Source organism: Tympanuchus pallidicinctus, unplaced genomic scaffold, assembly GCF_026119805.1.
Source record: "Tympanuchus pallidicinctus isolate F22 unplaced genomic scaffold, pur_lepc_1.0 scaffold8, whole genome shotgun sequence".
Lineage (NCBI taxonomy): Eukaryota > Metazoa > Chordata > Aves > Galliformes > Phasianidae > Tympanuchus > Tympanuchus pallidicinctus.
Window position 1 is genome coordinate 3,006,057 of NW_026294802.1, and position 14,549 is coordinate 3,020,605.

Sequence of the window (14,549 nt, forward strand, 5' to 3'; positions counted from 1 at the left end):
TATTAAACAAATCTGGACATTGTTTAGAAATTTATTAGCAATTTTAAAATAACATCATTCCTTAGATAAAAATGCAATCTTACAGGAATATACATTTGTCCCACACAGAGATGACCCTATAGCTCGCTTGCAGGCCATTCACTCTAACTTTTCTCTGTTGACTTTAAAACGTGCGAGAGGGCAAGACGGACTCTGGCACTGATGACAGGCTTACATGATGGTTACAAACTGTACAGCATTATTTACAAAAGCATTTCTGTGGCTTCATGAAAACTAGATATAAAATTGTGGAAGGAGGTAAAGACTTGAGAGAGGAAAGGACTTGGGCGGAGGTGAGAGGAGGGCTGGGGTGGGCAGAGAGCACAGGGAAGAGTGGGAGAGGAGGTGACTGACTGGTTTATACTTGAGAGAGGTCATTTTACAGCTCTGGGCAATTCAAATGAAGGCAAAACACTTATATTTATCAACAGTTATAGCTGATGATCAGAGCAGGAAATGATGCTCCAGGGCCTGAACTGAAGAGGTGTTGAGGAAACCCCATCTTCCCTGAAGTCACCGGGAAACACAGGTATGCAGTACCTTGCCAGGCCAGACCGCGCCATACAGATACAGGCCAGGTACAGCAACCCCATGCCTTAAGGAGTTTTGATCCTGCAGTGCTCAGTCGCTAGTGTGGATATGAAGTCAGACTGAGAGAGAGATCAGCTCCTAAATTACATTTACACTTCCCAAACTGGACCAGATTCCAACCACTTCTTGCTAGAATTTACCCAAAGCGGCTTATCCCTTGGTCTACCAAGTGGCAATTGTTTGGAGGGAGACTCCGTCATTCGGAATTGATTTTTAAGGCAGTTTTAAAAGTATCTCCCCGTTTTTGTGTGTGATGCAGCAGTGTTGTCAAAGAGATATTTACAATCTGACTCCTCCTCCTCTGAAATCTTCCCACATTCAAATTGTCAAGACTGAATAATCCTGAACCAATCACTCCAATGAGCAGTCGTGAAGTTGATGATATTTAGGTAGTATTGGTTACCAGTCTACCTGCTTAGGATGGGAGTGGACTGGCTTAGGATGCTTAAACTATTAGAAAAAAATAAAAAAATAAAAGGCATTACAGCCTTTTTGAGGAAGAGTTTGCATTTTGCCTGACTGGACAAAATGCAAAACAAAACAGAAAAACAGGTATTTTATCCTCAGAATGATGAGGCTAATGAATGGTGTCTGAGCCCGTGGGTCTGTCTTGAATAGGAAAATGCTTTGGAAAGGGGTTATTTGAACGCTGTCAGAAAAGAAAAAATGCACTGCGTGGTGGGACCATGCCTGCTTTTGCTGCTACTCCGAGGGCCTGGGGTGCAGGCACTAGGCCTGTGCTAGGTGAGGGCTGGGCAGGGTGCCAGGACTCCAGGCCATAGGAGCAGGGCTTGGCCGCATGGCGTGGGGTGGGAGAACAGCATGGGAGCATGGAGATGGGCTCCCAGTCATGCCTTGCTAAGCCCTTGGTAATGCTAAAGAAGATTTCCTCCTTACTTCAGCCGTTGGTGCTGCTCGGCTTGGTTAGCCCTTCAGAAAGGGACTTGGTTAAGTTGCCTAACTGTCCCCTGCCGCCTGAGGCCCACACAGCACACATGGGGCTGGCAGACATGGCACCAGTCAAGGGGAAATGTTTTGCCCTCCTGGAACTTCTTCTGTTGCAGGCTGGGCAGAATACTGCAGGGTTTCTCAGATAGCAGAGGATACACACATTTTGGCAGCTCAATCAAGGTCTGTGCCCTTAAAGGCCTGTTTTAATATCATGTGTTAACAGTTAAGTCACGTTCCCTGCATAGGGTGGGGGAAAGATGGAAGATTGAACTAGAACACTAAATTTCTCTTCAGAAAAGGATTTTTCCACTCCAGTGTGATGCTACTGCTCTGATAGCAGTTATAGCTTGGTCTGTTTTCAGTACAGGATTTCTTTTTGCTGTGTTTCTGCCTTCAGCCATACCTTCTCAGGCACTGGAGCAGCAAGGCCACAATTCAGCTGTCCAGAAACAAAGCAAGAGAGAGCAAAGCTCCACAGACTGAGATCCCCATTGGAAACCTTTTGGATCCCTGGGCTTTCTAACCCAGAATGAGACTTTAATATCTTTGCAACATTCAAAAGATGAGAAAAGAAATCCTATGCAGCTATTGAAATTTGCATTTCTTAATCTTTGGAGAAGAAATATAGGAAAAATATTATTAAGTTCTTTCTAGGCTCAGTTCTGTTTTCCACATCTTTTACATTAGTAAAACCTCCCTGACCACTAGTGAACTCTGTCCTTGTGTTAGCAAGATGGGAACAGGGCTTCTGATGGCCAGGAATATATGTATTTTTAGTACATACTACAAATTAATTATTGGAACTTACAAAATCTCACCACTGCCGGAAGCCTCTGAATGGATTCTATTTACTTTGTTTCCCGCTCACTGTTCCTCTTCCCACCCTATCCTGGGACAGTCTCAACTGGCCCATACCATAGGATGCTCAGTTCTGACTCAGTGGGGATTCCCCACTTCAGCTTTCTGGGCCCATGGGTTGGGGTTTCTCACCTAGACGTATGAAGCAAGGCCTCCAGCTTCACCTTCAACACAAGTCCGCAACCCCACGGGCTCGTGGTGCTGTCACCTTGTGCGATTGTGTCTGTGTGCAAACGCGCATACATTTCATACAGCAATCTGAAACTATCAGGCAGAAAAGACACAGGAGCCTGGCTGAGACCCATACAACTGTTATATTGGCGTCAGTCTAAAGAAAGCAATGATACATTGCTTTGGAAATTATCAAGAAATGTAAAAAATGCATTTGCCCTTTTTTTGTTGTTGTTGTTTTCATCATCGTTGTCATAGTCACTGGGGGCAGGGTTCTGAGTCAGAAAACAAAGCAGAAATAGATGCGGTTCTGTACATGGCACCTCTCTGGTTGTCCGGCTGTCCTTCCGTGCTGGGTGAAATGGGCAGGGTAACAAACCAGGCTGGACCCTGCAGTAGCAGCAGCATCCACGCCGTCATCATCCGTATGTCCAGCTGAAGATACAGGTGATGCAAAAAAGGTCTGTGGATAGTGAAACTCCAGCTCTGGACCACGAGTTCCGCTTGCTTCCCTGTCACATCAGCCACACAGAATAAGGAAGAAAAAAGAAATGCACCCGGTGTGGCTGGATCAGTACTGCCCAGAGTAATGAGCAGGAGTGGTAAAGGGATGAGGTTTGTTGTTTGTAAGAAATGTCTTTAGTCTGCAGTGTACTTCTGCAAGTCAGAGATGCTCAGTGCCAAACAGCAGATTGTTTTCCCCTTTCTTTCCTTCCTTCCTTCCATGCCACTCCTTGGCCATTGGTTCCTCCATGGCTTCCATCCACAGCACAGTGACTGTACCCACCATCTACTCCCACACACTGGGAGAGGAAGGACTCCCATGTACTTTGCCTGCCCCACTTCCATCACCCCCAGACTCCACCCCACCTGAAGGAGCACAGTAGCTCTTTGCTCACACCTGTCACAATGTGCACGTTGCGTGTACCTCAAATAAAAAGAAACAAAAAAAAGCCACCCTCTCCAGAAAGAGAAAATTGCACAGCTGGCACCAGCAATGCCTATACTGAACACCTGCCCCTCAGACAGCACAAGGCATCTGCATGCTCTGCTAGCCATGCACTTCTCTGCAGGAGCTAAGCCATTTTCCAGTAGGCTGTGGGGATTTCCTGGCTATTGTCGGCTTTGACCCATGGGGGAGCCACAGCTTCACCAGCAATGTGCAAGGCACAGTCCTTTCCATTTTTCTCCTTCCCTTCAGGAAAAGTCCTAAAAGATGACAAGTGCTGGCAGACATCCATAATGCCTCTTGCCTCCGCTGGTCTAGGCCAGTACCTTGTTAATCAGGAGCAAGGAGCACCTCTGTCTCTTACTGGGAGGGCCAGGGGGACTTTCTAGTAGAGGAAAATGAGATAGGGAGCCCCTTTGCTGCCTTCATTTTCAGAAAACAGCCAGCACAGCATTATTTCCTTTCAAGTAGCTTTCGAGCACTTCAGAGCTACCAACAACAAACTCACAAGGGGAGAACCGCTCACATGCCAATCTTGGTACAGACAAGAGGGATGGAAAAATGAAGCTGATAGACTTCAGGTGGTTGCTTTCTCCAAAGACTTGGATTGGGACTCTGATGCCAGATGGTTGCTTAAGTGGGTTCACATTTCCCCAGTTTAAAAGAATTTGTTGGCAAGGCATCTTGAGCTGCTACTGGCCAGTTCAAAATAACAAGGAAAAAGTGCACTTTCAAAAATATCTTCCACTATTTCTGCTTAATGGCCCCAGCAGAGTCAAGAAGTAAACCCAAGGGCATTACAAAAATACATAATAAATGATGTACTCAAACATCTGTGAAGCTCAAGACTGGAATGAAAGTTTAGCTCTGAGTCAGATCACACCTCTGAGCACTCATCTGCAAATTTATGAAACATCTTGAAAAGGGAGAAAACCAGCAGCAGTCTAGACAGAAATCAGACACATAAAATCTAATAATATCTCCCTGGTTTTTCAGCCTCTGCCACAGGTTAAGGCCATGTACCATCGTGGGGTGAATCAGGAGAGGTTCACACTCAGCAGCAGGGAAATATGGCTGGGACATGCTGCGCCATCGGATGTTTTGTGACTTGGAGCATGACCCAAATGCTAAGGTCTGGGAATGTGCACGGAAACACAAAAGTCACCAAACATCCGTGTCATGACCAGACCACAGCAATTTTCCTAAGCAACAATCCAGAGCTCTGTCCCTCACCCAGTGCTTTCAGTCCAGAATTAGGCACATTTATTTTGCAAACGATTCTGCCATATGCATTTGCTTATTCCAAGATCCTGTTACAATGATCAGGATGAACTATCTAACCTCAGTCTGCAAGCAGGTACTTTCTCCCTCCCTGAATTGCTGGTGCCAGCTGAAGAAATAGGATGGATCTTTCACATGGGCTTGGGGATCTTGCCACTCTCTCGTGGGAAGAGACCTTCGGAGAGGCTGAGCAAAAGGAAAGAGAACAAAGCCTGAAAAAACATCCCGGCCTCGGGAAGAAAGGTACTCTACCAACAAAGTCATCGTGCATGTTTAAAGAGCTGAGGAGGAAGGGTAATGAACACAAGATATGCAAAATCAGTAACGTTTGACCCGTCAGTGGATTGCAGAATAGTCACTTACACCAGGTACACTTTGTTCATTGTACAAATTAAAAATGGAAAAAAAAATAGTACCCCTGTCCCCGACCACACGTAGAAAAGCACTTAAAAGTTCAAAGGTAAAGCTTGGCACATTCCAAATACGAAATGATTCACTTGACATGCAGCAAAATATACAAGAAGTGACTGTTTTTTTCTGTTTTTTTTTTCTTCTTAAACAAACTTAATTCGATTTGATATATTTGCTTGGCACAATTGCAATTCCTTTTAAAAAAATATTTGAAAAATACCGAAACTGACCTGAATTCAAGTATAACGGTTTCTTCAACAGAAACATCATCAATGCAATAAAACATCACACGGAATATATTGAAGCGCAACGCCTTCTGCTTGGTTGTCCCCCCACCCCATTAGTTTTTTTTTTTTTTTCTATACAGTTTTAATGCCAACACGACTCACGATTGTATTTTAAAATTAATATTATTGCATTGTTTTTGCATATCTTGTGGAACAGAAGATGCAAAGAGTTACTGATTCCCCTCCCGACAGCAGGTGCTGCTTTGGCACTGCATCCCAACAGCCCCATTGGTCCCTGGGACATGTGGGGCTGTGCCAAGCGCGCTGCCCGCTGCCATTATGTGATAACACAACAACAAAAAAAGGAGGTTCTGCTCGCTTGCAAATCAAATGACAGAGTCTCGGTGTACATAGTGATCGGTAAAACTCGCCTACAGCGCTATGCTTCTACCAAACGCCAATGGAGAAAAGAACCTGGCTTAAATAATACAACAATGGTCAAACCAACGTAACATCTGCAAAGGTGAAAATAAACCCAAACAAAAAGGTCGGTGGTTACAGAACCTTGTAAACACTCCCTTCTCCCTCTGAAAAATTATAATAAAAATAAAATAGTCAAAATAAAAACCGCAACATGCTCTCAAGGAAACACCGAACTGCGGGACAAGGAGAGACCCGTGCCTGGCCACTCCCCACTCTCCCACTGGCTGGCGGGGCCGGCTGTCTGAGCTCCAATTGGTCGGCAGGTGGCGTGCCCGCACTCGGGTTGGCTGGTGAGCAACCCTCGAGCTCTGATTGGCCAACAGCAGGAGCCACTGCAGTCCCCGCGCTCCCCTTTTGGCGGTGCTGCGTCCTCCGGGCCCGGGCGGCGGGGCCGGGGTGGCTGGGGGTGGTGAGGCTCGGACAGAACATGTGCAAAATGATTTTTACAAGCAAAGTTGAAGGATGCCCGCTGGAGGCTAGGCGCGTTTGGCTGGGCCGCCCTTGGGAGGCAGTCGTCGTGCCTTGTGCAGGGACTGGAAAAAGAGGGAGCTGGCTCTCCTCCTGGGCGCCGCGCTCTATCCAGGCGGCCGCGTGCCGGGGTCCTATCCGCTCCTGACAAGCTCTCTGCCACCACCCAACTCTGCGACTCGTCCCAACAGAAATGAATGAAGAACGCTGTTCCGGTTACTCCAGGTCACGAGAACAGTGAGGCACTTCTGAAACAAACCCATTAGGAACATTGAAACAAATAAAAAACCAGCATTGCTTCCAGCCCTGGCAACTACAGGCTGCTGATATAAATCCTGCTGTCCTTCAGCTCCTCCTGACTTTTTCTACAATCCGGGTTCTGCACCTCTTCCTCTTCCTCGCCTGCACTGTCCTGCCCTGCGTCCCTGCAGTTAACAAAAGGCAACAGGTTGCCATTGGGGCTCTGCTTGCTGTTACCATTGAGAATGTTGTCTGCTGCGTTTTCCATCTCTTCTATCGTCATGTCGCAAGCATCAGCGAGTTCCTGGGTCGTGACCTCAATGAACTTTGGATCTTGAGCAAACTGCATCAGTCCTTCCGAAATCAATACCTTCAGGAGGAGGCAGGGAACCAGAGACAAAAGCAGACATTAGCACCTTGAGTTGCCAGCCCTACTGCACCCCTGCCGCGTCTTCCTGTAGCCATGCTGGCTATGGTGGCCCCTCTCCTCCCATTCATACTGCTGACCCCTGCTCTCAGGTGGGCTTTGGCTTTGCTGTGCCCTCCCAAGGGCCATGTTCCTACATTGGCCTCCACATCTCCCATGTCCCCACACCACCGTGGCCTTACCGCTTCGACCAGGCTGCTGGCGCTGCCGTGGAACTGCCTGCTGCTCCCCGCTGTCTGGCTGGGGACGGTGAGAGACACCGGCCTGGCTCTTCTTGGGCTGCCACAGTCAGAGCTGTCGGGGAACCTGGAGCTGCAGTGCACGGAGGGGAAGCTGCTGTTGAGCTTCTCGCTGGACTCAGCCCCCTCGAGGCGCAGCGTTGGGATGGGCTGCTGTGGCCAGCCTCGGCTGCAGGGTGTAGCAGGTGGTGTGGCGCACAGCCGGGAGAACGTGGTGGGGGAATGGCTTCGCTGGAGGAGGGGGCTCAGGCCGGCCACCGCCAATGCCTGCAGAGAGAGGGGGCACACATGGAGTGAGGGCTCACTCAAACTGCAGGCCTGGGATGGCAGAGTGCTGGAGGAACTACCCACAAGAGGTCCAGAGTGTCTTGAGGCTTGGACCAGATGATCTTAGTGGTCTTTTCCAATGATAATGACCTTTATGGGGCTTGTGAAATAGCTGTCAGCTCTTGCAATGGTTGGGATGTTTCTCCAAACTCATTTTGCAAGTTTTCCTTTAAGTGGTGTAGCTTGCACCAGTGCCAAGCACCAGACTGAGCTCTCAAGGCTGAACTTCTTTCATCCTGGACCCACCACGCTGACAGGAGGGATGAGCCCTATGCCCCACAGCCCTGCCAGAAACACCACCTCTTCTCCACTGGCTGTGACAGAGCTTCGTTTTCCCACACTGTCACCACCCATATTGCTAGCTTTTACTGCCAATTGCTGTGCTTTTTCTAAGCACCCATTGTAGAACCTGAATGAATACCAGATGTGGATTTTAGGTATGTCAGCAGATGGCAACAATTATAAAACCACCACTGGATTTTAAGGCATCTGCTGTGGGTGGGAGGATCAATATCTGATGATTGTACTTTGAGCCTTCCAGCCCTTCTCACAATTACATTCACAGCCCCTGAGTCATTCAGTTTCCTTTTGATAACAAATTTCTCAAAAAGCCCCTTGCAATGCCATCAGAATCAGAAGCTCATCTCATGCCACAGCTCACTGCTGTCTAATATGAACAAAGGAATAAACACATAGAAAATACAAGATGTGGCTCTTGATGAGGTTGGAGTTTGTCTCTGCAACTTCAGTTGTCCCAAAGCAATGGGTTTAGTCCAAGCTTATTGGGCAGAGGCACACCAAAAAGCTCCTGCCTCTTGGATACCTGCTTGACAATGCACTCTGGAGGATGAGATTTAGACAAGGCTTATTACACTTGCCCTTTGGAGATGCTGTTTCTCTCTGTTGACCACAGTGGGACCAAACTGACTGGTTTAAACTGGACAGCTAACTTTTCGATATCTGAAGTTAAGTCAAGCTCAATCGATCTGCCACTGAAATTCCAGTGAACTGCTGTGTGCTGTGCTGCTGATTTCAGTTGCAGACAAACAGAAGAATCAATTATTGGTCACTTAAAAAGTTTATCATAATTTTCTCAAGAATTACGTGCCAGAGTCCTATCAAATATTATCAAGGAAGAAAGCCCTTAAAAATTAATCATGTAACTCACAGCCTGCAGGCTGTGATGGCATCAGCATTTCTTTACACTGTGGGGACTTCAAGGAAAGCCCTAGATCTGTCAGGCAGAACAACAGAACCAGATTTTCAGCTTAGTAGAAACACATACAAGGTGTTTATCCAAAATGTAGGGTACCAAGGAGGTTGAAATACTCTTAGGGATTACTTTTTCAGCTGTATATATATTTAGATATAATTACACATCAGTATTTCATGAGAATCCTCCTTCAAGCTCTGAGGAACAACTGAATCTATTGTGCTAAACAGAGGCAACATTTCCACTTCATATTCTCATTTTAAGCACTTTTGGAGGCAGATGACTTTGCAAAGTACTAACACTGCTGAGTGTTGCCAGCTGGAAGCCAGATGCCAATTTCATGATGACCCTGTAGTCTGCCTGGGGGATGCTGAGGTGGGTAGAGCTCTGTCTCTCTAGGTTTGGAACTCTATGGTGGGATGAGGAAGGACAAAGAAGCTCCATCCTCTTTGTATAGGTTGAAAGGAAGTGATTCTGCAGGCTGGGCAGGGTGAGAGGGTAGGAGGCATATGCCCCCTCTGTCTGCAGGGCTGACACTGCTATGGGGAAGGCAGGGAACTGTCCCAATAGATGTGCTGCCACAGCTGTAGCTTTCTGCAGACCACTGCTTTCTGGAGCTTGATCCTTACAGTATAACTGGCTGTTGCTGCTGTCAAGAATGGAAGTGATAAAGCATAGAACATCCCAGGTACACTCACCTCTCACTCCTACAGCTCTTGTGACTTCTCACTCCTCCCTTCCCTGCCATGTGGCATTTTGTGCTCCTATGCCCCTGTTCTGCCTTGCCTTGAGGGAGTATGTGGAGTGGGATGCCTCACATAGCAGGACTGGTGCTGACTGCCTGTTTCTTTTATGGTGACAGTGAAGGCATCAGAATAAAAGACACAGACCCACTCTGGATTATGACAGCTGGCTAACCATCTAATAAGGATAGACTGGTAGGCTGCTGAATGCAGTTATAAAGGTCTTAAGAGGCTGATAAATTACATATATGCAGTTTATCTTTTAAATGATTAATTACCTTTACTGGCTAGTTTTCATTAGTATGAAGTTAGACTTGGCACATTTTATTAATATGTGCACTATTGTCCAAGCCAGTGCAACTGCACAACAGAGTGCAATTTGGGTAGTTATTTTTATCTGATAGCTAGGTTTCTATTGTGCTCTTTAATGAACATCGGGTAAGGATAACTCTGATGACTCTCAAGAATATGTCCATGTAACACTTTCCTGGAATTATAAAAATCCTGAAATGAGTGGGATGACAACTACATTTTCTAAAAATTGAACCTATAACATGGATGAGAAATTATCTCAAAAGGTGTTTAAAAGTTGGCTGGGATGCAATGGGAGAGCATTGCACATGATAGATTCTCAGTTGCATTGCTGGACCCTTTGTGGTTATGAAAAACTTACCTGATGATGTACCATTTGTAAAGGCAGAACTGTCTTCTGCGAGACATCTACGCCCTGGTTTTTCTGTCTTTTCAGACACTCTAAGTGAAAAGATGCTCGTCGGCCTGAAACACCAATCACAAACAACTGTGTCCATCACTCATATTATACTATGGATAATCTGAGTTCAATTTCATTTACCTCAGTCCCTCTGGAGAGACAGCCAAGACACCCACAATCAAGCTGTCTGCTTTCCCTCTACACCTTACCCTTTCCCAGGTGTTTGTATTTGTCTTGCTGATTTTAATTTTTGAGACATCATTGCAAAACACAGTCGAGCGACATGGGCTAACTAACACTATTTTCCAAGCAGGTTGCAAGACAAAATTCTGGATGATTCTATGATTGTCCCAAGCAGTTAAAGTGCTCTCAAATCTTCCTGGTTCAGGCAAAAAACTTGGCAGGGCTGAGAGGGCAACTGAGGTCCTGGCACTATGCCTGGCTGTGCCCAATGTTCAGGAGCAGACGTGTGGCTGCTCAGGTGACATTGGCCTCCCACTTGCATGTGACCTATCTCCCTTAGCAGCCAGACATACCACAGTTTATGAGGCTGTGTCTGTATCACGATCAAGTGCAAGTGAATTAATTCAGTGGTTGAATTCACTGGTGAATAAAGTTTGTACAGATGTGGTGCTTTTAGTAAACTGAAAAGAAGGGAAGAGAAAAAATCTTTCTTTTTAAAGAAAATAAAAGATGTTGGGAAGAACTGTTAAAATATCTGCATTGTTTACTTGATATAAAAGTAAGCTTTATTTCTGTAATTATGAGAAATGTGCTCCATATGCAGTTCAAAGTACTACAAAGTATACAAATGCACTTCTGAAGAATGGCAAATAAAGCCATTATTTAAGGTAAAGCTGCATGGCGCACTAAAATGTTTTGTCTACTTCTTGATCTAATTGACATTGTAACATAGGAAAGAAAATTCCAAGTCTGAAAATAGTAAGAATCTATATTCTTAATATGTTGAGAATAAGCCTTCTTGGGGAATGGAGGGAATATCTGTTCTAGCACAGAGAACTGATGCTGCCATGGAGATGTTTTCTCTTTCTTGATAAAACCCCCACCGACAACGTAATAACGTATTGCATCACTTCACTAGAATGCAGTTAATGCAGTATTGTATCAAGGACTGGCAACAAATTTGGCCTTCCAGACAAACACAGGAATTCTCACTGACAAATATTTTAAGTTCTGAAATGAAGTAAATGCTCTTAAAATTCTCAATTGTACAATCTGGAAGGAGTTAAGTGAACTCCTGGTAAAGGAGTTAAGTAGAGGATTTAAGTGAAGTATCACTTTAAACAATACACTACATGGTCTGATATTATTTTATATGTTAAAAAAATCTTATATGCAGAATTCTTTTTAAATTCTCTCCAAATGTCTTTTTTTTCTTTTTTTTTTTTTCTTTTTTTTTTTCTTTTTTTTTTTTTTTTCCCACAGCAGCACTCAGGAAAAAGGCTGAAAACTATTATACATGGAATATCTCATTTTATTCTAGATTTTTTTTTTTTTTTTTTTTGAGTTTATAAGGTTTCTTTTATTTTCATAAAATCTTGTGCTCATGGATTTCTCCTGAGCACAGTCTGCAGACTCAGCACTCGAAAACCTTCAGGTATAATTAGAGCACAAACAAATTTGAATTGTATTAACTTAAACTGGAATTCACTGTTTTCCCTGTAGCAGACAAAACAGACAACTTCTTCTTTCTCCCTGCTGAATATACACAGAACAGAACACCATATACTCAAGGCCAGTCCACCTGGTGACTCCAGTGATTGGAGTCTAGTTTGGTGAATCTAGTGATTGTTTGGAGAGCCAACAGAGCTCTAATAAACTTCTCTAATTCATAAGAAGGTTTAATCAAACAGATCACATGGACTGTCCAAACAGCCACAGGTTTATATACTGACTGAACACAAAGTCAATAGAGCCCCCTGCATGATCAGGACAGCATGCATGCCATGGGATTCCTGGTCTCAATATCTAAATGCATCAAACACTGACACCCAGCCCCATGTATGCTGGGATTTCTCCAGCAAGATGTAAGAACTCAGCCAAGGCAGAGGAGAACAGAGCTGGTATGTTGTGAAGGGACGTTACCTAGTGCTGAGGAGCACAGAAACCCTTTCTTCGGAGAGTGCCGGGTGTCCTCTCCTTTGTTGTTTTCTGGTGGAGTAAGTTGTCTGTTTTCATCGTCTTGGTATGCGAGCCTGGAAAGGAGAGCAAAGAGATTCTAGGAAAGTAGCTCATATTGGACAGAATAACCCCTCTTCCAGCAGGAAAGCCAGGAAGATCATGCTATCAAATGGATGTGAGCTAGCTAACAGGTCCAGGTGAAGCAACAGAGACCGTGAGATAGGAATGCTTTAAATACGAGATGTGGGAGCATTAGGCAGTAGAATCGTAGAATCACAGAATTGCTCAGGTTGGAAAAGACCTTAAAGATCACCAAGTCCACCCACAACCTAACCTAACTACCCTAACAACCCACCGCTGCATCACGTCCCTGAGCACCACATCCAAACGGTTTTTAAACACATCCAGGGATGGTGAAAGAAGTGAATGGTGGGGAGGCACTGCACATCCAGATGTCTCGTTCAGAGGAGAAGGAAAATCTCATGCAAAAGATCCAAAAGGTCTCTCTTTCAATATTATTTTGTTATTTCTCAGGGCTGAACTGCTTTTTGTTTTTCTTTAAACTTTCTGATTCTGAATGGCACGACTAAAGTTTTCTGGCCTTATCCCATAAACTGAAAAATTTGTAGAAAAATGTTACATCTTCCCACCTCTCCCCCTTAATTCAAGAACCACCCAAACACTTTGACTAAAGCTGCAAAGCTCACATTTCAGTAGAGAGCAGACTTGGTTCACTACAGTACTCAATGTCTTCATTCAAATTTTCATCATAAGTCTCATCCTGAGACACTTCCTCTTGGCAAACAATTGCCAGCTGGCTGTCTCTGGAACTGGAGCTAATGAGCAAAAAAGACAAGTCAAGATACAGAGACGGTAAAGAAAACCTGCTATAGAGACAAGAATGACAGGCTCCATCTGTCTCAGTTTATTACAGTGTTTCAGAGCTATGGTAGAAAAATCAGTCACTGAACACAACTGAAAAGTTCACAAACAGAAAAGCAACAACCACTGCCTGTGCCCTCTTTCAGAGGAAGCTTCTTAAGTCAATACTGAATGATACTGGAAATATTTTGTTGTCATTTGCAACTACATGTATTCTATACACGTGCATATCACCCTGAAAATTTTTCCAGGGCTGTGAACTTGAAGTATAATCTCATATGGGCTTCTTGGAAATTCAGCTTTTTATCTTGTTGCAAAAGCTTTGGTTATGAACTTCAAAGAGGAGCCTCCATGACAGAATAACCTTCTCAGCTCTGTGGTGTACTGTCTCTATCTCTCAAATCCTTCATTCTACATCATCTCTCCCTTTTGCCTCTTCTTCAGGTCCTCATTTCTTCCAGTGTTTTTCACCTTTTCTCCCTTTCTTCTCATCACTAGCTGCCTGAATTCATTTGATATTTTCAAACTCCTCAGCATAACAGCCCTTAACTCCCTGCTTGGCTCCACCTTGTCCCTCTGATTCAAGTCTCAGCCCTCATATTTCACTTCATTCTGAGTTTGTTTTATGAGGAGTAGAGTAAAAATCTGAGGTTAGCATGAATCTTTGAAGTACTGACATACAGATATTAGAGTCAGTTTTGACTAGCATTCACAGAAGAAAGCAGTGTGGTAAAGGTTTTTTTCATCTTTCAGGGACTGCACAGGAAACATTATTTTCTCATTTGGTTCAAGCAAAAAGCACTAGGAGCAAAGTATATATCCACGGTACAGAACAGTCTGAAGGACAGTGCTGGAGTGATCTTCCATGTGAGATGGGAAACAAGTAAAACTGCTAAGGTTCAAAGGGTAGCTTCCCCTATTCAACAGTCTCTGTTTAGTTAGAAACAAACCAAATTTTTGTGTGAACATGGCAGGGTGTATTGCAGTGTGCTATGGCCAGAGAGTGCCTATGTGTGTGATCCCAGCTAGAAACTCTAAAAAAAGATAAATAAATTTAGAAACCAGCTAGAAGAAGTCTGTGCATTATGGTGGGCAGAAAAGCTCTAAATTGGCAGTATTTTCTGGAGTTGTCATGGCAAACCATAAAACTCCTTTTCCACCTACTGACTCTAAAAAGAAAAGCTTATATTCAGAA

At 44.6% G+C, this 14,549-nt stretch overlaps 1 protein-coding gene across 18 annotated transcripts in view; it reads right to left on the reverse strand.

Annotated features, from left to right (window-relative positions):
- Positions 1-13: 13 nt before the first annotated feature.
- CACNA1C (calcium voltage-gated channel subunit alpha1 C) overlaps positions 14-14,549 on the reverse strand; it is a 476,647-nt gene continuing 462,111 nt past the window's right edge. For 15 of the 18 annotated variants that reach the window (XM_052667558.1, XM_052667542.1, XM_052667550.1 and 12 more), the window contains 5 exons: positions 13,180-13,308; positions 12,437-12,546; positions 10,292-10,395; positions 7,279-7,602; positions 14-7,039 (listed from right to left, as the gene is read on the reverse strand). In XM_052667558.1, coding sequence (XP_052523518.1) covers positions 6,743-7,039; positions 7,279-7,602; positions 10,292-10,395; positions 12,437-12,546; positions 13,180-13,308 — 964 coding nt within the window. In that variant the 3' untranslated portion in view covers positions 14-6,742. The remainder of the gene's footprint in view (positions 7,040-7,278; positions 7,603-10,291; positions 10,396-12,436; positions 12,547-13,179; positions 13,309-14,549) is intronic. The other 3 variants (XM_052667554.1, XM_052667557.1, XM_052667556.1) reach the window with 2 other exon arrangements.